At 31.3% G+C, this 26,593-nt stretch overlaps 2 protein-coding genes across 11 annotated transcripts in view; one reads left to right on the top strand and one right to left on the bottom strand.

The window, feature by feature from the left end:
* Window positions 1-3,915, top strand: part of Far2 (fatty acyl-CoA reductase 2) — a 133,227-nt gene extending 129,312 nt beyond the window's left edge. For all 6 annotated transcript variants that reach the window (XM_005339930.4, XM_040280850.2, XM_040280849.2 and 3 more), the window contains 2 exons: window positions 1,003-1,130; window positions 1,997-3,915. In XM_005339930.4, the coding sequence (XP_005339987.1) occupies window positions 1,003-1,130; window positions 1,997-2,159 (291 nt within the window). In that variant the 3' untranslated portion in view covers window positions 2,160-3,915. The remainder of the gene's footprint in view (window positions 1-1,002; window positions 1,131-1,996) is intronic.
* Window positions 3,916-7,216: 3,301 nt separating this feature from the next.
* Window positions 7,217-26,593, bottom strand: part of Ergic2 (ERGIC and golgi 2) — a 78,446-nt gene continuing 59,069 nt past the window's right edge. For all 5 annotated transcript variants that reach the window (XM_078014974.1, XM_078014976.1, XM_005339931.4 and 2 more), the window contains 8 exons: window positions 23,905-24,006; window positions 22,633-22,728; window positions 18,006-18,061; window positions 17,024-17,122; window positions 14,232-14,329; window positions 10,921-11,083; window positions 9,172-9,254; window positions 7,217-8,997 (listed from right to left, as the gene is read on the bottom strand). In XM_078014974.1, coding sequence (XP_077871100.1) covers window positions 8,935-8,997; window positions 9,172-9,254; window positions 10,921-11,083; window positions 14,232-14,329; window positions 17,024-17,122; window positions 18,006-18,061; window positions 22,633-22,728; window positions 23,905-24,006 — 760 coding nt within the window. In that variant the 3' untranslated portion in view covers window positions 7,217-8,934. The remainder of the gene's footprint in view (window positions 8,998-9,171; window positions 9,255-10,920; window positions 11,084-14,231; window positions 14,330-17,023; window positions 17,123-18,005; window positions 18,062-22,632; window positions 22,729-23,904; window positions 24,007-26,593) is intronic.

Genomic DNA, 26,593 nt, shown 5'->3' with positions numbered 1-26,593 from the left:
GAAAATACACTTTAATGATGCAAAACATTTTTAAACTTTCCTTATTGTTATTTACAGTGTCTATCTCTATGTAGCAACACTTTCTCCATAAATAAATCGCTTCCTTTCCTTCTGCCCTCCATCTTCTTTCATCTCTTTTCTTTTACCACTAACTTCTTAAATATAAAAAGCTTTAAGGAATGGGTTACTTAATTTCATGTATGTAATGAAGTAGTAATGGAAGAAAGAATAGTAGGCCAAGGGAACAATGCTAAAATTTAAGAGGTATGGGAAAGATATGTAAGTTATATTTCAGTCACTAACATGTCATCCCATTAATATTTATAATAATCATTCATCATTTACTTGAAAAAGCATACCAAGCCAATCACAAGCTTTCACCAGATTGTATTAGCTTTGTTTTGCTGTGATCAAAATACCTGGCAACAATAACTTAAAGAAGTTATTTTGGAGCTCATTTTCAGAGGTCTCATGGGGGGGAAGGGCATTCCTAAGGGAAGCTGCTTCTGGTAAAGAGAAAGGAAGCATAGGGGGGCAGGGGACAGGGTCACAGTGTCCCACCTCCCCCAACTATGTCTCTCTTGCCTATAGTTACTACCTAGTTTGTTCAAACTAGGATGGACTGGTTAGGTTACAGCTTTCACAAGCCAATTACTTCCCCTCTGAATATTCCTGCCGAAACACAGGAGCTCTGGAGGGACATCTTATTTCAAAATCATAACACTTAATACTAGTTCTTTTAAATTTTCCTCACAAGACTTCCTGAATGTCAACTGTTTTGGCTTGGTCCCTGTTTAAATAGTCTTATGTAAATGGTGATCTATATTATCAGTTCTTTTGAAGTAACAGCTCCAAATTATCACAGGGTTTGTGGGGGGGGGGGTCTAACCTATCTCTTATAACTGAGTGTCACTCCTTTATGTAAAAGAAATTTCATCAAGTGGACAAAGTGCCTATTCAGCTGTGCAATTCTGGCAACACATAATCTCTCTTGCCTTGCAGGTATTCAACTTTGATGTGAGCCAGTTGAACTGGCTAGAATACATTGAAAATTATGTTTTGGGAGTTAAGAAATACATATTGAAAGAGGATATGGCTGGGATCCCAGAAGCAAAGCAACACTTAAAAAGGTAAGCATAATTACTCAGGTAATATTTATGGAGCATCTATTGTGTATGTCACTTTGTACCAGATAGAATTTGAGAAGGGAAAGGGAGGAATTAATTTTTCTTAAGCACTTTCTGCAAGTCCTGTGTTCCATACTATTCCCTATAATAATACACTGCTTCATTTAGACTTCACTACACCCCTATGAGGCGGGTATTATTTTCATTATCCCATTTTTATCACGAAAGTATTTAAGATCAAAGAGGCAAACAACTTATCCATGGTAACACCTCCTTAGTACAGGAGCCAGATTTAAATTCAAGTTTCTATTTCTTTTACCACACCCTATCATAATGTGATATAAAAAAAATTCCAAAGGCAAGAGACCTGATTATTATATGTAATCCAAGAAAAATCACTTAGCTACTCTTCAGTTCCTTCAACTTCCTTACATTTCTTTCAGCCATAATCCTGGAGGTACAAATAATAATAGCAATGCAGAAAATAATAAGAATGGAAAAGCAGATTATAAACAGGAAGGAAATCTGAAAAGCAGGCCAAGAACTTTAGAATTTATCCTCTGATAAACAAGAACCAGTGAAGATTTATGATATGGTAATGAAGTCAAATATATTTTTAAAAGATTATACTGGTCATGTTTGTAAAATAGCTTAAAAATAGAGAGAGATGAGCAAAGAGAATCTAGCTAGAGAAATGATTATTCAGAATGTTGTGGAAATAAGATACAGAAACCAAAAAGCCATCAAATCATGCCACATACTCTACTTAATATTTGCTGATTACAACCAGGAAAAGACATTTATGCTTAAGATCACACAGTTGAGTGTTTGTACTATGTTAACTTTGGTTATGTCTGTCTCTTCCCCAGGCTCCGAAATATTCACTACTTCTTTAATACTGCCCTCTTTCTTATCATCTGGTGCCTTCTCATTGCAAGATCTCAAATGGCCCGGAATATGTGGTTCTTCATTGTGAGCTTCTGTTATAAGTTCCTCTCCTACTTTAGGGCATCCAGAACGCTAAAGATCTAAGAACATTCAACATTCACCTTTTCGGAACCTCTCAGATACCTCTCAAAACAGTAAACTGTGGTTCTCAAGATTAGGAAGTAACAAGGAACATGTCCAAGCTGACATATGTCAAATATGCTGTTATGTATTCATCACTATTTCTTAACTGTCTGTTTTTATTTCCATGAAAGAAGGAAAGTCACAAACTAGACTATAGCCATACATATTTTAGGAAAAAATTACTTCCAGATTATTTCCTAACACTCTAGTCTAGGCTCTTGCATACTCAATGTGAAAATGCTCCCACTTTTCTTATTTAGCTTTTCTCTTTGAGAGGATTAATTTCAACTCAATAAGCAAGGAAGAACATATGGAGAAGCCAAAATAAGCTAAGGCAGTACTAACCCTGGAAACATACTGGGGTAACTGGGAGAAAGGTCTGAACACAAGACAAGTAGAGGAATTGTGATCTCAACACCCTCACAAATGCTTTAAGTTAAACAATTCCCCACTGGAGTGGCTCTCCTTCCTTTCTATGCTGTAACAGAGTCCTGGTTAAGGAGTAGAATCAGAAAAGTGAGTTCACATTTACCATTTTTCTTAACTATATCCACTTCTTAAAAACTAAAAAAAAAAAAAAAAAAAGATCAAGAAGTGTAAATAATTGTGTATAGAATGAGGACTTAAGCATATTTGCATTGGAGAGTCTCACTATGCTTTCAAGTCAACATTAATAATAACATCTCATAAAATTTTGATAACTACTATTTAATCACCAGTTTTATGGATAATCTTTTCTTGTGAGTTTCCTGCTTATTGATTAAAATTGCCAAAGCCCTTATATTTAAGCTTATTTCACTCATTAGGCATGTATTTGAGTGGCTAAAGGGGAAGGAAATTCCTAGACCAGAATCTTAAAAACCCAGTCACCTCATCTTTGCCATTGATGAAAGCAAAATTTCAAATAAAAATTTAAAATCCAGTTTGTTTTCTTATATAAAGTGGGGAAAATTACTCTTCTGTGATCACCAGAGGATTTATTAGTATCTTGATTATTTCAATTGTACAATGTTGACTGTACAATGTACAGCAGAAAAGTGGATTTCATTAAGTTTAGAGGGTTTTTCTTGCCTAAAATGTTTTATATAATACAAATTAGTAAAATCTTTATATGCTCTCACATTCCCATAGTAATAACTGTTATCCCAACTTTTCTCATATTTGAGAGTGCATGTTGATTACTTTTCTTCATGCTAAAACATGCTAAAACAATATTATTCAAATATGACTTTTGGGATCTAAAAAGTAATCATCACCACACAACTAGTTGAAAAAGTTAATAAAGAATAGCAGTTACATTTATGCTCACCTTCTGAAATAATTAATTAGTAATATTCAAAAAGGTACATTCTGGTAGTTGAAATATATAAGGCCTTACGGCAGTATCATAAAGGGCATTTTGGGGAGACTCTTCTGAGCAATGTTTCTACCAATTTGACATAAGATCTAGGAACTACTTTCTATGGCAGACAACTCAGCTCTGAAACAAAACACCAGTTTGAGATGTCTATATGATACTTTTAAATTACAGTAATACAAAATGTGGATACAGTAAAAATATGAAATCAAGATAAAGTTCAATGGATTGGATTTAAACACAATAATTCTAAGCATTTACTATCTTTTGATTATTGTATGTTGCATCAATTCAGTAACTCCACTGATCAAGTACTCACATTTTGACTTTTGATTAAATAAAACTTTGAATTAAAAACTTCCTCTTCTAGTGTTGTGTATTTGTTTAGCTGCATGTGATAGCAGATCATCACATAACACCACCCTGTACCCGACCCCAGAAAAAAGAAATAACCTTCCAAAGAACTCTGTACAAATAAAACCACAGGAATATCTATAGGATGAATATAAAAATACAGGTACACAATACTTCACTTTTTTTCTGATACCCTTTGTAGGATTACATTTACATGAATGTTTTATCAGTGGCATCAGATAAATGACAGGAATACTGAGTGCTCTTGTAATGATTCAGCAGTAAAAGGTACCTGCATGACAGAGAATCCCTATTATATAAGTAGTTCATATCAGGACCAATTAACAATAACTTGAATGTCTAATATATTCGGAGCAATGGGAAAGAATCTTCTACTTTGGGGAGCAAATAAAAAGTAAAAGTACCTATGTTTAAAAGGAAGTTTGGTAATCCCTATATTCTACACCCACATGATACTTAATATAGTAGTGAATATTAATTGCCTAAGGCAATTAATACTAGAAAAAATTGAAAATGGGTACACAACTTAGTAAACTTTTCATAGAAATTTTATGCTAACCTAATTTCTAGTTAACATCCCATTTAAATAAATTCCAAGGTAAATAATCTCATAGCCAGAGCATGTTATCTCACAAAGAATATAAAAATTAGATGAACTAAACTTTCCAGAAACACAAATTTTTAAATTAACAGGAATCATATGCAAATTTTTAAATGGCTACTTTTCTAGAACTGTTCTTCTAATATCTGGAAATATATAAGCAACAGTTTATGATAAAAAGTAATATTTGTCCCATATGCCTACAAAGTTTTAAAAATCTCACTGCCTAGGTTACTTTGAAAAAATATTTTCCAGAAACTAACAAAATGAAGAGTAGTACTTGTTGGTTTTAAAATGTTATTGGTTGAGAGACAGCAATCCCCTAGAAGTACAGCTACTGTTGTAGCAAAGGAGCTTAACTGAAATTGAGTTTAAATAGCAGAAATATCTTTATTGATACAAATTTTAGTGAATCCCTATTCTAAAACACTTATTTTAATCTGGAATTGAATATCAGAGGAGAGATGTGAGGTATGGCAACTTGGATGAATTATAAAAAATACCTTAAAGAAATTAAAGGTAGGGGTTGGGGGCAGGTATGACTCGGTGGTAGAGGGAGTGGCTAACATATTCCAAGGCCTGGGTTTGATTGCCAACATTGCAAAATAAATAAAATTAAAAACTAAAAAGGTAGTTACTAAAGTGACAACTACCTGAAAAAAGAATACAAAGAATTTGCAATACATTCATTACATATTTATGTAAACTGTTGCTGACGTAAAAAATTTTCATTAATTTTGTAAGTTTTCCTTATGCCTTCTCAGTTTTAAAATTACTACATAAATTGCATTAGTTCTACTATTTGGAAGATTTAACTTAATTCTTTTGGCTAAACATCCAATATTATTTGGAGTTGCAAAATAAAATTACTTAAATGTTTTATATTTTATCAATTGTAATCTTATCTGTACTCAATTTTTTACAGACCTATATGAATTAGCTCAACTTTGGTCACTCTTCCACTTTTAACATAGCAGTTTAGCTCCATCTAGAGTAAAAGCAAATATAACCAAGTGATATTTAAATATTCATGTAGTTTATCTATGAGAAAAAAAGGTTTAAATATAAGGAACTGAGGTTTATTTGTAGGTACATGATCTTAATTTTCTAAGATTGAAAAAACAAAGAAAATGTTTTATAATTTGTAATTTTATTTAGGGTCAAATGTTTGCAGTTGAGACACTAAATGTTTCCTGTTCTGTTCCTGGGATAAAATTTTTTAAAAATCCAAGGCAGTTTTTTTCAATAATGTAAGGTGATTTCATCATTAAGACATATTTCAAAAGGGGGGGATATATATTTTGAGCATATCATCACAATAAGGGAATACTTGAGTATTAATATAGGCAGTATAGCATAAGGCAGTAAACATATGGCTTACCACCTTTTTTATTTTGATGGTGGTGAAAAAGGTTGACTCCATTTGATTTGCTAGAATTCAGAGAGAAGGGAAAGTACTAGGTTAAATGGCATGCTGAGATTGTAAAGATCCCAGGTTTAATTAATTTTTGAATGGTTAAAAAATACACCTTGATCTCAAGTATAAACTGAATTTTGATGCAGAAGAGTTACATATAAATTTACTATCCAGTATTTAAATTATGTAAGATTAAAATGCATGGTATATCTTTACTTCCAATATTAAAATATTAATCATTTCTTTATGAATTCTAAAGTTAAAACTATAGATTATAAATTTTGTGGCCGTAAATTATTATAAAAATACAATGCTTTCTATCAAAAATGTGCAGGAGAATAATGTATATTCATCATCTGAGAACCAGAAGTAATTTTATGAATTACAGAATTATTAGATAATAATTCTGATTAATATTGAGCTAAGCTATTCTGAAGAGGTAGTTCTGAAGTGTACAGATATTTAGGTGAATTATTCACCTAAATATTTAATCTTCCTCATAGCTAATATATGAAAACACAGTTTAAAAATTACATTTCAAGTAATTTGAGGTCCCTGATTTTTAAAATATGTATGCTGGAACATATACATAATAGATTATGAATACACAATGAAAAGGAGGATTGGACTAAGTAATAAAGTTGAGTATCAGGGCTAGAGGGACCCACAGACATAAAGTTGCATGACTGGTAGGTCAGAAAAGTGCTTTCCAGGATGAAAGTGAAACACTTGGAGAGGACAAAAACACCTAAGGAATCTTAATACATAGTTATACTTCATCATTCAAAGAGCTGGACAGAAAAATTTTAATTCTTTCAATGCCAAAAATATGCCTCTATTTGAAAATCTTAACTCTGAAGATGTATGGCAAAGCAGAATTTTGAACTAATGAAATCCCTTTATAGTCAGTTTTAATGGGACAGATTAATTTCATTAAAATTTTAATGTGGTATTTAGAAAACATGGAAATAGTTAAAAATCATATAAATACAAAATAATTTTAAAAAATCTTTTAAAAAGATATTTAACAGCTATAATCCTGAAAGTAACCCTAAATCAGCACTTTCCTCCCATTAAAAAAAAAAAAAACCCTCAAAAGTTGATTGAATTTTCTGACAAGCAGGTTAGGAAGACCAATAACCAGTCTAAAGTCAGTAGCAAAAATTCTAATTCTCTCCAATTAATCTCCTTTTGAGAAATGTTGTATTCGTTTCTAGCCCACCTTTGTTGCAAATAATATTAGAAGAAATAAAAAACACAAAGAAGGCTTGTTCATTATTTGGACTTTCAATTAAAAAATCTTTTAAAACATGTCATTTATATTTATCAGTTAACATTAGGTCTTTGTGATCCTGTATATTTTAAACAAAGATGCTTCTGTTATTTTAGGCAAAATATCATTCTCCATAAGCCTTACTGCAAAATAGTTTTGACCTGGATTTCTCTATGGTTTACCCTCTTTTTAAGGAAGTCTATCTTCCTATTAACTGATTCCACTTCTAACCAAAATAAAAAATATTCTGATTTTAAAAAAAGAAAAACAGCTTTTATCTTTAAAACTTTTTCACTTGAAAAACTATAACTTGTGACCCACCACTCTCTAAAACCACCATTTTTAATCTAGTCGTTTAAGTCTATTTGTTAAGGACTAAAATCTTCTGCTAGTCTCATTACCTACCTGGAATCTTGTTTCCCCATTTCCTTAAATGATTTAAACTTTGGGAAATGACTGATGACTCTTCTACTATTATTAAGTATTATAAAAGGAAAACTGATGTTGACATGCATATTCCAAATATAGGTTTTAATGGCACCTACGTGATAGCTCCCTTTCATTATTTTAATCTTTTATATTCTAGAAATTTTAAACCAACCCTTAAAAGGTTATGGAAAAAAAAAAACAACCTTAACCTAACACAAATCAATCACATTCAGGACATACTGAATGAAATATTTCCTTCATAATCCAGCTTTTAGTTTAACGGACATTGTTCAATATGGCACCTCTGAGACCTGACATTATCTTGTCATACTTAAAATTTGCTTCATACTTCTAATTTATTTAAATTTACCCTGCTCCCCATTTATCACATGTATAAAATATTCCGGTTTTCCTCTTATTATTAACAGACTAATAATTTTTGTTATCAGAAGTGGATCTTTTTTTCTCACCCCCATCACTCAAAATATACCAATAAATAATGATCAGATTAAGGAACAGCATCTTAAAAAAAGAATGTGCTTTCTTTTCCCTAGAGTCTCCACTATACAATTTGTGAATGATATCTCTGTTACATATCATACCACTTACATATCTGCCCTTGGGAGATTTCACCTTAGTCTTCTAAGATTCTACCTTGAATGGTTATAAACGTCAAGAATTAAAGAAAAGCAGTTACTTTCATAAGACCAAAATACTGGATAAAATGGTCTTGTCAATATGGCTTAACATTAATATGGCTATAACATAGGGACTAGTCCCTGTTTTCTTTATTAACATTGTGAACTGATCACAATTTTTTAAAGTCTAGACTAGTTTTCCATAAGTTTTACATATTTTTATTCTCACATCATATCTCTTAAAAACAAAAGGACGCAAACATTTGCAGTTATCAATGCCTTTTCCTTTAGATGTGGTTTCATTTCCTTCCTTCAGGCTTTGTTACCAAGAAATAAGATTTGAGTTCAACACTGTCCATTTGTTGTGAAAGTATCAGAAGGAGTCATCTTCAAACCAATACTCCAGATGGACTTATTCACCGATTAGCTGCATAATTTCTTCTAGGACATTTGTAACAGACATAACATACACAGGATTTCAGTTTGGGCTGTTTTTTTTTTTCCCTTTTTTTTTCTTTTTTAAAATAAGTGTGTTTCCAGGTTCTCACTCATATTTTCTTTTCTTTGAATGTATTGCACAATATTTTATTATTAAAAAAGGTTTTATGTCTCAGGCAAAAAGTTTATCTCCTTCCCTCAGGAGTTGCTAATGTGTATTATTTTCTAAAAGAGGTAAGTGGTTGTCTGTGTGGCCATCCTCAAAGGGAACCTAAAGGGAAAAGGGAGAAAAAAGACCAAATCATTAGTTTTATTCCTTATACTATTTTCTCTAAACACAAAGCTGTATTTTGGGTAATTCTTTCTAGGCACAAAAAGTGACTATTTAGATTTAGAAATGATATTATGATTCAGAGATCAGCACCATGTATATAATATCACTTACAGAATGGACAGATTTATAGGCTCCAAGTCTGAAACGACAGCAAATTATTTCAACTATAAATTTTCCAATTCCATGTAACATGCCTGTAACAAAAAATGTTTATGTTTTTAAATTATTCTGAAATTGCTATACATGAATAAAAATCTCAACTATAATGAAATAAATTAAGGAAGGAAACAAAGTTGTTTGTATTATTCTCTTTCATGGTTAAAAACTAAGACAGATAGTAAGGCACAGTGGGGCATACCTGTAACCCCAGTAGCTCAGGACACTGAGGCAGGAGGATCACAAGTTCAAAGCCAACAGTCGCAACTTAGTGAGGCCCTAAGCAACTTAGCAAGACCCTGTCTCTAAAAAAATATAAAAAGGGCTGAAGATGTGGCTCAGTGGTTAAGTACCCCTGGGTTCAATCCCCAGTACCAAAAAGAAAAAAATAAATAAATAAGAAGATAATTATACATTTAAAAACAAATTAGTGTTTTTTTCAAAATCACAAGGCCATATAATTCATAACCTTGACAAGGTTTTGAATTGACATAATCTTTTCAAGGTTTTCCCCTATAATTTTGAAAATAAATTAACACGTTTAAATAAAGCACAAAACAAGGAATACATAGAAAAGTTATTCATTTGTTTAAAAAAATATGCTTAAGAATATGATGCCTTGCTAGGAGCAATGGTGCACACCTGTAATCCCCGCAGCTCAGGAGGCTGAGGCAGAAGGATCAGGAGTTCAAAGCCAGCCTCAGCAAAAGAGAGGCGCTAGGCAACTCAGTGAGGCCCTGTCTCTAAATAAAATATAAAATAAGACTGGGGATGTGGCTCAGTGATTGAGTGCCCCTTAGTTCAATCCTGGGTATCAAAAAAAAAAAAAATGATGACTTGGAAATATAAGGCAGGATGATCACAAGGCTGAGGCCATCCTTAGTAACTCAGCAAGGTCCTAAACAACTTAGCCGGACCCTGTCTCAAAATGAGAAATATAAAAAGGGGTGGGAATGTGGCTCAGTGGGTGAGCACCCAAAGGTTCAATCCCAAGTATCAAAAAAAAAAAAAAAAAAAAAAAAGATTTCAAGTATATAAACCATTCAACTTCATGTAATACAAACAGGAACTAAAGATGAAAAAGGAAGTGAACTTTTTCTCTACTTTACCTATTATGCTTAAATCTCAAATTTTCATCATTACAATTTTGCAAATGATCTTTAAAAGAATTTCAGAATTTGGGGCCAAAAATCAAAACATTATGGATTGAAAAAAAATCCCACATACTACAAAGTTGAAAGTAGCATAAGATATGATTTTACACAGTATAAAGCTTAAATGAAAAGAAAATTTGAATTTAAGTGACTATTTCTATGCATTTTCTCATTTATCTCCATACTACACTTACAACTTATATCTTTCATTGTGATTTTCACAGATGACAAAACAATTCCAGAAAAGGTAGGTGACTCATTCAAGGCTACCACCAAGAAAATTGGCTGATTTAATTCTAGTTCTGTCTTCTGTTAACCCCCAGGATATTTGTAGCTTACCAAATATCCCTTCAATTAGTGAATGCTGTGAAATTAGTTACTCTTAATGGTGAGTCAATATAATTTTAGAGGTTTGAAATTAACGTTAAACAAAAAGTTCTTCAAATATTAAAACATAAGAATGTGTATACTGCCCCCTTTTAAGGAGAAGTATCTTAAGTGTAATTAATAGATACTTTTTAGAAATTAAGACAGAGAAATGACTGTTAACCTGTTGTTGAAAAGATTCCTCCAACAATACCACAAAGTCTTACAAAAAACTGCCAGAATGGCATATGCTCCTCAGTAACTGTCACCATAAGAGAACTGAGATCATATTTCATAAATATCCCAGAGACTCCATGGCTGCCTGCAGCATGGTTAATGATACGTTCCTAAAAGGAAGGGGAAGAAAAGGAGGAAGAGAGAAACAAAATTTGTTATCTGAATGTTATCATATATCGACAGTATTAAGTTGTACAACTCTACTATACAAGACATTCAAAATTCTTTATGAATTATCCTACCAAATTAAACTCTTCAGACACAGTTATTCAGTATTCTTTGTGTGGTTAGCTTCTGAAACTATCAAAAGAGCAAAATTATTCTTTCTTATAGTTTTTCTTTTTTTTTTTGCAGTATTGGGGATTGAACCTAGGGTGGAGGGTGGGGGTGTTTTACCATCAAACTATAAGACAGGGTCTTGCTAAAATGCTGAGGGTGGCCTCAAATTTGTGATCTTCCTGTCTTAACCTCTGGAGGTGCTGGGATTACGGGCATGTGCCACCAACCTGGCTCATTCTTTCCTATTTTCTCAAATAGGTCAGCTTACATTTGAGTTTCATACTGAGTCCAAGAGCTTACAACTGAATAGCATGTTCCTCATTGACCAAAACAATAAGAACTAAGTTTATATTTTGATATAGTTTTGTAGTATTTATCTGCTAGGAATTTACAAAATAATCATATTTCTTTCCTGTCATTTATGTCATCAAATTTAAAAAAGCAAATAATTTCAGTTTCTGCTATTCATTTTGAACTACACAACATGAAAAAAAGACAATGCACTAAGTTGAAAGGTAATATTTGAACAACTGTTTCAGTTTTAAAAGGATTTAAACAAACAAACAAACAAAAAGGAATGCCACTAGAATCATAGATCTACCAGTGTAAACATTAAGAAAAAAAAAATCTATTTCATTCCATCCTGCTTATACTTCAAAACTCAAGTTTGGAAACTAATAATTTTCTATTATGGCTCCAAACACTATGCTACCATAGCGCGTTGTTGTAACTTTTGTGCCAGATTCTGTTTGTAGAAGTTTTAACTAAACTGTATGCTTTTAGGAATACGAATGATATAATTATTTACCAAGATAAATTCAAACATTTTTATGTGGAGCATTACAAAACCCTTTCCCCTATCATTAGCACAACAGAACCTTACAAGCTACTGATCAAATTTTTAATAATGACTTTACCTTAAAGCTCTGAAATGCTCAATATCGTGTTGAAGTTACCACATATATGGATATGTTAGAGACTGCGATGTCCATGTAACAAAAGACTAATGATTTACTTTGGGTTCTAAGACCAAAGATCAGCCCTCTTTCCCTACCCCTCAATCCTGCACTTTACCAACTCATCACTTCTTTTCTCAAGTGAAACACAACTAATTTGGTCATCATATCAGTATTCACATCCCTCTAAATATTAAATGCTCTGAGATTCTAATATATACCTATTTTTTGGGTGGGGTACTGGGATTGAACCCAGGGCACTCAACCACTGAGCCAGTTTCCCACGCTATTTTGTATTTTATGTAGACACAGGGTCTCACTGTGTTACATGGTGCCTTGCTGTTGCTGAGGCTGGGTTTGAACTCACCATCCTCCTGTCTCAGCCTCCGGAGCTGCTGGGATCATAAGCAGGTACTACCGTGCCCAGCTATATTTTTTTTACTTTTTATTTGGATTTGTTATTTTTAAATATATTCTGGTATAATTTCATATCAGTATATAGAGATCTTTTTCATTCTTCCCTTTTGAAGATACATGTTCTTCTATTATATAGATGCACAGCTTGGGTTGTTTCTAGTCTTTATTATTGTAAATAATAATACAATAAATAACCTTTACACTCAACACTTTTGTATTATTCTCACTGTATCTTGAAAAAGAATTACTAGGAAAGGGTTTGCTAGGTCAAATGATAAATGCATACATCATTGTGCAGATAGTGCTGAACTTCTTTTTACAGAGACTATGACACTTTACATTCCCATAGCAATACATGTGTCTGTTTTCTCCAAAGCTTATAGTATCTTCCAGATGTTTGTTAATCTTACAGTGAAAAATATCTCCTTATTCTTACAGAAATGTTGAAAAGCACAATATACACTTATATACATTTTACCTAGTTTGTATATACACACAAAAATAAACAAATACACACAATTATATATACTTGGTTTTTCTCCCTGAGCCACTTGAAAAGTTAGACACAAAATTTCACCCCTAAAAAAACCCACCTAATTTCAGAACATGGAAAATTCTACAATTATTAAGAACCTGGTCATAATAAGTTACAAGTATACAAAAAGAAAACTACAAATGAAGAAAAGAAAATTTTAAAAAGCACTTATTTTTTGTCTTGCAATTCTTCTTGATGTTAGTATTTGAATGTTTACAATTCTTAAATATAAAAACAAGAAAATAAGGGCTGGAGATGTAGCTCAATGGTAAAAGTACTTGCTTAGCATGTGCAAGGCCCTGATTTTTATATTCAGCTCCACAAAAAACAAATAACAAAGTAGGTAAGAAATCTATTAAACTTTTCAGTTCTAAAATTCTGCTCCATCATTGTCAGTATTTATTTATAAAACCACACTATTCTGAGGTTCCAGAACACTTTACCAGATAACTACAAAGTACTAACTTGGAGGAGGCAAGCCCTCTAAATTTGCTATCTGATGTATAAGAACCACATATGTTCCATGGTAGGAACATTTACTAAAAAATAAATAACAGAAGGCTGAGTTGGGGCTCAGTGGTAGAGTGCTTGCCTAGTACATATGAGGCACTGGGTTTGATCCTCAGACCACATAAAAATAAATAAATAAATAAAATAAAGATATTGTGTCCATCTACAACTAAAAGAAAATATTAAAAGTAAATAAACAGCGAAGACATCAGAAAATCTGCTGGCCAATTAAGAACAATATAGAGGAAAAAATATTATAAAAGTAAACATGTTAAAAAGAGTAAAGACATTATGAATAAGTGATGTCACCATAGTTTAATGATTCAAAGTTTTCATTGATAGAAACATTTCAGATTTTAAAAAAAATTCTGTTCTCACTCTAGAATACACTAATACTTCTGATAAATTTTTGGCTTAAAATAAAATGTTAATTCATTTCAAAATTCCTACAAATTTTAAAATGAGAAAAGGAACCAACTAAATTTGAACCTTGTACCTGGGGGGCTATAAAACACTAACAAAAAAATTTAAAAATAATTTTACCAATCAGAATCAACTTACCCTTTCTGTCACAGAAAACTGATGGGTATCTGCTGAAATTTTATATGTATGTAGTTTTGTTGGCACAACTGTAATAAAATATTGGAACATCTGGTTGTCTAAAATAAAAACAAATTATTTTTTTATCAATCCAATAGCAATAGAACCTTCTTCTAGAAAATACATTAAACTTAAAATTTAATATTATATTTGACTTAATGTCTAATAAAATCAAAATATACTCATGGTTGCACTTTCTTTCTCTTGCTCTTTCTTTTTCTCTTACACATACACACACAATACACAAACATACAATGTTAAAAAATATGAACTAGTGATTTAGTTAGGTAGCCCTTATAATCATTATCATTCTCATATGAAACGTGGAAAAATAAAGGTAACATTTCTTTGTAGTACAGGAATATGAGTAAAATAAAATTACAATAGTATAATCATCATAATTTTCAGTTTCTCCTTTTATCTTAAGATACACTAACAAACTTCTAAATGACTACTGTGAAATTAAGAGGGTCATTTTTATGGCATGCCTAGGTTTAATACAAGCAAAAAATACCAAATAACAAAGTAGGTAAGAAATCTATTAAACTTTTCAGTTCTAAAATTCTGCTCCATCATTGTCAGTAATTGGTAATACTTAGTAATTGGTAATACTGGTAATGAAGTAATCTTCATTCTCTAGGTATACTCTAAAAAATTAGGTGTGTCTGTAGATGAGCAATGAGGCCACATTATGTCCAAATGAAAACAGATGTACTTCACTCAGCATAGTAATTTTCTTCTGAAAATTAACTATGTATAAATATAGTAATTTAAAATTAATTTTAAAGAACCAGATAAATAGCTTCTTTAAAATAAAAATCCTAGTCCTGTGGGCTGGGGATATAGCTCAGTTATAGAGTGCTTGCCTCATATGCACAAGGCGTGAGTTCATTCCCCAGCACACACCCCCCCACACACACACACACAATCCTTGGCCATTTCCCCAGAGACTCTAATTTAAATGGATAAGATGACCAGGAATATGCACTTTTCACAAAGACCTCAATAATTGTGATAGAGAGCAGCCCAAGAATACTTTAAAAAAAAACTAAATATTTACCTACCTGGTCATATTATAGTAAAAAATAAAGAGTTAAATTACTATGTAACAGGAACCCTCAACAAATCTTTCTATAAGGCAAAGTTAGTGGGAATGTAACCTGAGTTTTAATCAGTGTTTTGCCATTTACTAGGTTTACAGTTTCAGACAAGTCAATTAACCACAATTTCTAATTTTCAAGAAGGGTATGACACAAACGGGACAGAGCATATCCTACTTAAAATGGACATCTATTCATCCCCATGTAATACCAGAAGCACTATTTTAAAAAAGAATCCAAGAATCGGTATCTACATATGTGATCTTTAGAAAATCAAATGTAGTAATAAATTAAACATATTTTAAAATACTACAAACAAAATAAACCCGCAAGGCAAATATGAGTCATGGAAGACAGTATGGTTTGTGTACACTTCTTCCTCCCTGCCTTTGCCCAAGTTCACCAAGAACAGAATGTACTTCCCTTCACTGATTTGGAGCAATTTAGGCATGTTTCATGGAAGGTTGATAAGCCCAAATTCTGTAGAATTAAGTTTATAAAATGAGGCATATCTCATAAAGAATTCTGTAAGTTTTGGCACACAGAATTAAATGAAAACATGATATACTTAAAGACCAACAAAGTCTGTGAGTGTGCATTAAAAGAAAATACATGTTTAAGCTAAAAATTTAAAAACTTATGGATTCACAACTTTTATATAAACTGGATGTAGGCTAAGAGAGGTGTTTAGCTACTAAGAAAGGGATATCCTCCGTGCCCTCTTTAGATACGGCTAAAAAAGATATGGGAAAGCAGGAATACTTTTCAGAGGACAAAGCAAAGAGAAATAAAGAAAGCATGGGGGATTAGGGAAACCTGCCTAGAAGCAGAATAGGACAAAATCAACGCACATCTCCATTCCTAGAGCAGGGAAATGTCACATTTGTCCAGTTGAATTAGAAAACTGCTATAGACCACTGACTCACTCCTTCCTTGCTTGTTTTGAATGGGAATATTTAGTGCAATTATAACACGATCTGTGCTCCAAAAGTGTAAGGTAGGTCCTTAAAAGGTACAGTTGATGAGCTATATCCCAACCTTTATTTTTTACTATGACCAGATAAGTAAAGAAAAGGCAATCAAACATTTTCAGAAAAACATGGAAAATAAACTAATATTTTTATTGAAATTCAATGTTTAAAAAAACACTGAAAGAAGTTATCTGTCCTATAATGTAGTACTTTTGACTATATTAATAAGTCTTTTGGTTGGTGAATATAGAAAAATGCACTTATGCCCAATTAACATATCAACCTTTCCTATATTTTGACTGTTAAAATTCTCTTTCCCCTGCCTACTCATAACTCTAATTTCTTTATTCTGTTCTATGACATTATTTGTTTTGCAACTCAGGGAATAGAACCCAGGGTCTCATGCATGCTAAGCAAATGCTCTACCAGGGAGCTACACCCCAGACTTTAGTTAAGATTACAGGTGTGTGCCACCAAGCCTGGCTCTGTACTATATAACTTATTTTTTAGCACTCAAATTTTGTGCAATTCTAAGACAAATTCTCTCTACATAAATAATCCATCAGCCATTTAAAGATTATCTTTACTAGGGGGTAAGAGGATAATTAAAAACATACTAAAAGCAAGGTTATAAAAGCCATTTCCTACATGTAAATTACAAGAATAATTAATAAATACTTACGATCTATAGTAATTTTTTCAGTTCCATCTAAAGGATTAATAATTCCTGGAATAAGTTCTCCAAAAGACAAATGATCTATTCTGTGAGAAAAGTTGTAAGCTAAGAGACAAAAAAAAAAAGACAAAACAAAAACTAAGTAGAGAAGTTATATTATTCAAAAATACATACATGTTACAGATTGGTTTACATTTTTATCTATTCTCAAATGAAAATATCTAAACTTTACAAATATAATAATACGTTATTTAAAACAACATTAAGTTGAGAAAATGCATCAGGATTAAATGTGTAAAAGTAAATTCTGATAAAAAACAGTCTTAAGTTTTATAATTTACATGCAAATTAAATTCTAAGAAACAATATTACATTTAATCCTGAGAGCAAAAAAAATTTACATCTTTCTTGATCCAATAAATTATACAGTTACAAGATCCTGTTTTTACATGAATTGGGATGATGTTCGTCTGACTAAATGATGAAGCTGATCATATATATTTTTCACATACATCATTGCTGTAACTAAACTTATATTTTTATAGAATTTATTTTGTTGTCTATACCTGACTTTAAAAGTAACTCTTCTCACAATCATTATATCAAACTAACTTTATACATACACATGAATATGGCCACATTTAGATACAAAAATTGAACTAAACTTCAAATATATTCTCTTGTCTATAAAAATTAGTGGAACTGCATACAAAATGATACAAAGTACATCTAGGCCTTCATCCCCAACCTTAGAAGTACCTGAGCTATTAGCAAACTGAAGTAAAAGCAGATTAAAGACAAAAAATATATTAGAGTAAAAAAATTCAATAATTAATTTTCTCTTCTGGAGAACATCTGTTTTTAAAAAGCTTACTTTCAAAACCCTATTTTGCACCTGCAATAAAACAAACAAAAACATACACCAAATAAAAACTCCACTTTTTTCTTCAAAGACATCTACACTGAAAAAATTTCAGAAACTACTTACAGTCATGGTTGACAAGTGCTGCTAAATGTGCATGACCTCGAGGATGTGGAATTGCCCTGAAAGGAAGGAAAAAAAATTAAAGTAATAACACTTAAAAAAATATAACTAATTAAGGGGCTGGGGTAACAGCGCATTGGTGTAGCACTTGCCTAGCATGTGTGAGGCACTGGGTTCAGTCCTCAGCACCACATAAAAATAAATAAATAAAATAAAGGTACCGTGTCCATCTACAACTAAAAAAAAAATTAAAAAAAAATATATATATATATACACATAAAACTAACTAAAACTAGAAAGTGGATCTTTCCCAAGTTACACAATTGTTTGTAGTACAAATAGAAGAATGTATGTGGCTTATGATTAAGAAGACAAGTCTTATCACCTTGGCAGTATAAGGAACTGGGGTTGGCAAACATTTTTCTGTAAGGAAACAGGTAATAAATATTTTAGGCTCTGTGGGTCAAGATACAATATCAAAGCTATTACATAGAATATAAATTCTCATACACTTTTATTGCTGAAACTCAAAATAATAATAACTTAGTACTACTTTTTGTAATGTAAGTGTTTAACAGGAAAGCTACTTTTTCCTTAGTGTTCCTATTTTCAAAACTGATTACAAGTGTTTATCTGTTAATGATGATCTATAATGAAATCTTACATATTTCAAATTTAAAAATATAAATCCATGACTTATTTGAATTGGGCATATTCATTACTTGGAAGGTATTTCGGCAATACTTATTAGATTCTGGGTATTTGCTTTTAAGCATGTCATTCATTACATAACAGCTTAATAATTTAAGAATTTACTCAATTGTGTAGTTACAAGGATTTTTAAAACACAGAAATTTCCTTTGCAGTTAAAAGTGCTTGAAAACACTTTTGGAAGTACAATTTGAAATAAGAAAATATATCCAAGTAGAAGAATGGAAATCTAATTCCTATTTAAACTTTTAACAACACAACCTATGAAGCATTAAGAGCAAAAGAAATTACTCAAAAATCACTTATAGTATTTGTATCAAAATAACCTTTACCACAATATCAGCTTCATATATAAACTCTGTTTTTGCCTTATGACTTTAGGTTAAATTCATCAAGTAACCTTACTGAGCGCGCACAAAACTAAATTTCCAAAGCTACTCTGTTTGGTAATAGTGGTAGATGGTATATTCTCACTAAAAAAATTTTCATCTTGGTAGTGAGCTTAAGAAAAAAAAAGAGCTATAAAATTTTACCTTCGCTAAGCCATCAAATTCCTGTGTAGTAGGGCAAGTTAGAATATTCAGCTTTTATTTTTAACAAAAATTCATGGAAATTACAATATTTAAGTCCATGAAAGCAAATTAAATTTACCACTACTAGTTAAAAATACATGATAAATTTAAATATTTTCTGTAAAATACTGATGAAAAATGGATAACTATAGGCTTTTAAAAAAGTCTGTATTTTTGGGCTGGGATTGGGGCTCAGCGGTGGTAGAACACTCGCCTAGTATGGGCGGGATCCAGGTTTGATTCTCAGCACCACATAAAAATAAAGGCATTGTGTTGTGTCCATCTACAAGAAAGATTCATTCTCTCTCTCTCTCTCTCAAAAAAAAGGTCTGTATTTTCACAATTTGAAAATGTACTCAAGCAAATCTTTTCCTGCTACTACATTATTTTTACATCATCAGTTGTAACACATCTTAGTAGATTTCACTTTATGTTGTACTGAATTAGCGCTTTCTTGATTCCTTTAAAATTATTCTTCCCTAAGTTATTCCACATAGACTAATCAAAGATTCTAATTTTAAATTGTTTTAAACTCAACATTTACTTCTCAAATAAAAAAACAAACACTACTGGTAACTCCTACCTACTCATCAATTATTTAGTAAAACCACTCAAAATCACTTGCCTTTTTTTTAAATTGACTATTAGCTACTGCTATTAAGGTCCAACTGCTATAACACTTTCCTTGCTGAAGGCTAATTACCTGAAGCAAATTTATTTTCTATGAATATACTGTTTCAGCTGCATTAAATTATCAGTACATAGCTTTCCTTCCTTGGTTAACCAATGAGACACTCAGAAACTTACTTTAATTGCAACCTCACTTTCCTATTTTATATTTATGAAGAATTTCTAGATATTCTAATTTCTAATTTTTCTGACCATCGTGTTTCTATGAGTTAGGTTAACATCCAATAAAATTAAAATTTTGTGCAACAAAGCAACTCCCTATGCACTGAAATAACTAATAGTTTAGTCTGGTAAAGTGCCGTGTGTTCAGGGTAATGTATATTACCTCAGATTTACTATTAAAACAAAGTCTATTGTTGTAGGCTATTCCTATCCCCACAAAGCATATCATTCTAACAGTATTCCTACTAAAATTCTAAACAAATTTTTAGACAGGAAAATTTCTGAATAATCACATTATAGCATCATATCTGACTTCAATGGTCTCTCTCTCACACAGTCTCACAAACCAGTATTTTATTCTGAGAGGAATAGAGAACAATTTTAAATTATGCCTCTTTTTTATTTCCTTCTTAAATTTTTGTTAAGACACACTTAAAAATTTATGAAGTAATAGCATAAATATACATCTCCCTTTAAAAAATTAAAAGGCAAAAATCAAATTAAAGAACTGGGGTTGTGGCTTAGTGCTAGAGCACTCGCCAAGCACGTGCAAGGCACTGGGTTCGATCTTCAGCACCATGTTAAAATAAAGGTATTGTGTCCAACTACAATAAATAAATAAATAAATAAATAAATAAATAAATAAATATATAGACAGACAGACAGATAGATAGATAGACAAAATTAAATCATTCCTAGTACATGATAGCAGTTCTCTGACCCTTGTTAAATCTCTTCTTAGGGAAGTTAGATAACTAACAATTTACCTATTTCTTTCCTGGACACTGTAATTTCTACCCTTTCAGACAGGAAATCTAGCCCAAATGATCTTTCAGTGGAGAAAAAGTTATTCTGAAAATTGGGGTTGGGGAGATGCATTTCTGATTGTGACAATTATTGGGAAGAGGTTGCTACTGGCATTTGTGGACAACAGCCAGAAAAACAAAACAAACTGCAAAGAAAATCAATTTAAAAAAAAAAATTTGTTCTTCATCTTACCTAACTTTAAAATGCTTTAAGAGACACTCACATACGTGAAAAACCTATATATAATTACCTTAGACTAGAACCTAATTCCATTTAATTTCACAAAGTACTTGCAAGAATTTCAATATACACTAAATTTCCCAGGAAACTGAGTGAATATTAAACTATTTTCTTCACAACATTAAAGAGAGTTGTTCTTATTCCAGAACAACATCTCATCAACAAAAATGCTAATACACCTTTCACAATCTGTTAGTATAAGTTGCAAACATCTGCCTGCTTCCTTATACTTTCTAGTATATTCATTTGCATGCTGAAATACATATTATAAATTATGTTATATTATACATAATATAAATCTCTCTTATATTACAATTAGAAATGGCACTATGTTTGAGAGATAATACACAATTTTCAAAATGATCAGTTCTGTACTTGACAAATCCAAGACCCAAAAAGTTAGGAATGTGTTCACATAAAGACACCACTGAGTTGATAAGATACAAACCAAATGCTTTTCCATGGGGCCTCTCTCATTGAAACTATACGTTATCATCATGAGAGTGTAAGTTTTCATATTGGACTAGGATATACGCAAAGGTGTAATAAAATCTTCTAAATTTCTTTGAGCCAACTATTAGGCAATGACTAATAGTCATTGCCTCTATGATATTAAAAAGTTCTAAGGTTCTGAATAACAGATTGGGAATGGGTACAATGGGTTCAGGCCATAGCAAACAAATAACAAAATCCGAGGGAGGAAATTTATTTATTCATTCAGAAATTATGTAAAATTTATTATTCTACAACTTCTATGCTAAATGCAGTTCATAAGAAGTGTGATCTGATATTTTTCCTTAAGTTTTGCCTAATTTAACTTTATTCCAGAATACTGCTGGCTTCTAACTATATCAAAATATTTGTCAAGAATTAGTCAAGGACTATGGGATTGAGGTTGTGGCTCAGCAGTAGAGCACTTGCCTAGCACATGCTAGGCCCTGGGTTTGAGCCTCAGCACCAAATAAAAATAAATAAATAAAATAAAGGTATTGTGTCCAACTAAAACTAAAAAATTAAAAAAAAAAAAAAAAAAAAGAATTAGTCAAGGACTAAATTTTGGTGAGGGATACTACAGGGTTTTAAACAAAATGAAAGCCTTAACAACATGACCAAATTAATGAAATGTCTAAATATGAGTTCTCTGGGTACTAAAATTTAGCAAGCCGAAAGTTTTAATTCGTATTTACCAATAGTTCATTTATTCTACTATATAAAATATGACATGACTTTTACTTTTGTCCTGAGGTAGTTTTTAAAGTTAGTATATTCTTCTATGTCCTGAAAATAAAGCCCTGCAAAACAATCTCAAGACATTAAAAATAGACACACAACATTTTAAGCAGTCCTTTACTAGCTAGCTATATATTATCTTATTAGGGAAAAAAAATTTACTTTTAACCAAGCTCCAACCTTGTCTAAAGTATTTTTGGTAAAAGAAAAGAACATACTTGCCCACAGTTATGTGAAAATTCCCTGCTACTTTATTAACATATAGATGACCACGAATTCTGCATGCATCTGGAGACTGTGATGAATCATCTTCCCTATTAAAATAAGATATATTAAGATTACTTAAAATACATTTGCTAATCATTCTGTTGTGAGAAAATTACATATAGAAGGAATAAAAGTCCAAAAAGATAAATTTCTAGATAATATCCTAAATGTCAAAAATAGCAGTTTCCTAAAGTCTCCAAAGTTAAAACAATACATCTACAAAATAGAAAAATATATATATAATTATTACATGTCTACTGTTTACACAAACCTGAAATTACATGTTTCTTTAAATCTAATCAGAGGACTAAATTCAATGACAGAAGATTAAAACAAAAGAAACAGTCCAACCAAAGATATACTTTCTTCATCTATTTCTGGCACTGAGGGAGAAAGGGGACAACAGGAATAAAACCAAGGTAAGGAAAGGGAATCCTTTCTAACTTTGAATAGACAATAACAATTTCTTCCTAAAAAAATGTAAAACCTCTGAATATTTTTAAAGTATCCTTTTCATGATCATAACTTTTCTTAATATCAGCTATTCTAACCTTTAAAAGAAAAATAAGAGAAGTAAACAAAGTTCCTAACCAAAATTTATGCATCCTCATAATAGTAATCGCAATTAATTTGTTCATAAAACCTAATTTTAATATATACATACATACATATATATACATATGTATGTATGTATGTGTGTGTGTGTGTATATATATATAAATAATAATAATTTGGCGAGGGGGAGGTACTAGGGATTGAACCCAGGGCTGTTTAACCACTGAGCCACATCCCCAGCCTTTTATTTTTTATTTTAGATAGGATCACACTAAGTTGCTGAGACTGTCTTCGACTTCTCATTACTCTCCTGCGTCGCTGGAATTACAGGTGTGTGCCACTGTGCTTGACCCTAATACAATTTTATATGAAGGTATAACATAAAGTAAATAAATAAAAGTGAAATAATATATTGTAATAGTCCTAATCAAAATTACAGGCTGCATACATAATAATAAAAACTAATATTTAACAGTGTATCTTTAATAATTAATAATTCATGATAGAATTATTAATGGTTCATAATGATAATCAGTAATAAAAATTTTCAGAGTAAAACTTATTCCATTCTGAGAAAAAAAATAAGATTTAGAAAACTAAACCAATAATAAAACTGTCAAATTCACAGTAAGTATAGGAAATTTGCAGATTTAAAATGCACATCTCACCTTGGTGGAAGTGCTGTTGATGCACTTTTAAAAGCACTTTTAAATATCACATCTTGAAGTGAATGCTCTTCTTGCAGCCTACTCTGAATCAGCTGCAGCATCCTAAATTAAACACAAATAATAATTTAGAAATATAGTAAGGTAAACAAAGATAGTCAATAGTTATTCAAAAATAGCAATGGTTAGCTGACTTAGCTAAACCATATGTATTTAATATACAAGATTTTATTCCAAAATAAAGTATATAAAGTTTCCTCTATTTATTTCTTTGGAACCAAGAAAAATGAGGTGAGATAGTTAGAGGTCTAATAGCTAGTACTGAGAAATCCATCTGATTTCATCAATAATGAACATGCAGTCAGGATTACCAAAAAAGTTCTACTTACCTGAATATCTAAATTCATCTTTCATACATATGTCGACAATTACAAAATTTTAACTTTTTGTCAGTCATTGAATTAAGTGTCACAGATACAAAAAACAAGACAAATAAGGGCATACAATAGACTTGATGGAATTGGAAATGACAGATTACTAGGATATAAACCCACATCACCAGCATCTACTTTTCATTTCAAACTAAATAATGAGACCATTTAAATATTACCTGGTGTCCTTCCCAAGACAGTTAAACTTTATTCTATGACAAGATCATTCTAAATAAAATATATTTCTTCCTACATAATTTTAAAAGTAATATCAACATATAAGCATAGGATTATAGAAAGCAAAGCATACATTTGAGAAAAAAAAATACTTAGGTTTTAATCTCCTTTAACATCTTTAAATAACTAACATCCCAAGTCATTCGTAGTAAAGTTCAAACTTAGCAAGTATAAAAATTAAATATGGTGGGGGGAAAAAGGTATTAAGTAAAATGGAATTTTTAGGGCAGTGGAAGTTTTCCTTCCACAATGTGTTTTATTATACATCTGTCAACTTACAGAATGTACAATATCAAGAGTGAACCCTAATGTATACTTAAAACTATGCTAAAAGATAAAAGTCTGTTCATACACTCATACACACACACACACACACACACACACACACACACACACACACACACACGCATCACTGAACTTAAATAAGGTATGTATAAACATAGGCACTTAAAAATGTAAATGTAAATCTGATAATAATTCACACTCCACCAAATGATAAAATAAGCATTTTCTTGAAATGAAAATGGGTGATAAAATATGTATGTACCACCCATCTAAATACTGGTATAACAGGGCTACTTAAAATAATTCATATTTACACTATAAATTTAGTTTATAATAAATCTTAAATCAGGAGACTCTCATCACTATATAAAATATATGTATGAAGAAGTGAAACTGGTATCAAGATACCTTATATATAATCAGAAATATGATAAACTATGATATTAATGGTGTATAAAGAATTGTAATGCAAAAATTAATAAATAAATAGATATTTTTTTTAAAAAAATATTAAATCAGACTTTTAAAAGTAGAAATTCAGAAAGACTATCACCAGGGTTTGATTTTTTTTTTTTACAAAAGAGAATAATTGAGATCTTAGGATCTTTGCCACCTGCACCTCAGATAGAACATTAATCTGAAGGATATATAAAGAACTCAAAAACCTTAACACTATAAAAACAACTAATCTAATAATTAGAGAAGAACTGAACAGATACTTCACAGAAGAAATATGATCGTTCAACAAATATATGAAAAATGCTCAAGATCTCTAGCAAGTAGAGAAATTCAGATTAAAACTACAGTGAAATTTCATCTCACTCCAGTCAGAATGGCAATTATCAAGAATACAAATAACAAAAAATGTTGGTGAGGATGTGGGGGAAAAGGTAGTGGGACTGCAAATTGGTGCAACCATTATAGAAAGCAGTAAGGAGATTTCTCAGAAAACTTGGAATGGAATCACCATTTGACCCAGTTATCCCACTCCTCAGCATATAACCAAAGGACTTAAAATAAGCATAATATAGAGAGTTGGCACATCAATGTTTATAGCAGCCCAATTCACAACAGCTAAGCTATAGAACTAACCTAAGTGTCCTTCAACAGATGAATGGACAAATAAAATGTGGTACATAAGGGTAAAAAACAAGTTCATACGTACATTATTCTGGAAGACATAAGGTCTTGGAAATCTCTAGGCCATTCAAGAGTAAGTAAAGATATGTATACGGGGTAAAAATGGGAGTTCATAACCCACTTGAATCAAATGTATGAAATATGATATGTCAAGAGCTTTGTAATGTTTTGAACAACCAATATTAATTAAAAAAGAGTAAAGAATATATATTTAGAAGCAAAACATGAGCATCTAAAAAGCTGCAAAAAAAAAAAAATCCCATCTTCAGATACATACATTTAAAGACTAAATATCTTTGGATCCAAGCCCAGCAGAAATCGACAGCTTCACATTTTTGTGGATCTACATCAACTTTTGATGCTAGGCAGTGACCAAAGACAGTGATGACAATAAAGTGTGTATTCAAGTAAATTTTGCCTGGATTATACCAATCAATAAAGCCTATATTCTACATAGAAAAGTTATGTAGAAAACCATGAAGAAAAAACTCTATCATCTTTATAAAAACAATCTCTTCTTCCTCTTATTACTAATCTTAATAAATAAATAAAATTCCAGGTGAAAGGAGTCATCTCATTTTAATATGGCTGGATAAAAG

Source organism: Ictidomys tridecemlineatus, chromosome 6 (assembly GCF_052094955.1).
Source record: "Ictidomys tridecemlineatus isolate mIctTri1 chromosome 6, mIctTri1.hap1, whole genome shotgun sequence".
Lineage (NCBI taxonomy): Eukaryota > Metazoa > Chordata > Mammalia > Rodentia > Sciuridae > Ictidomys > Ictidomys tridecemlineatus.
This window is presented reverse-complemented; position numbering and strand designations above follow the sequence as displayed.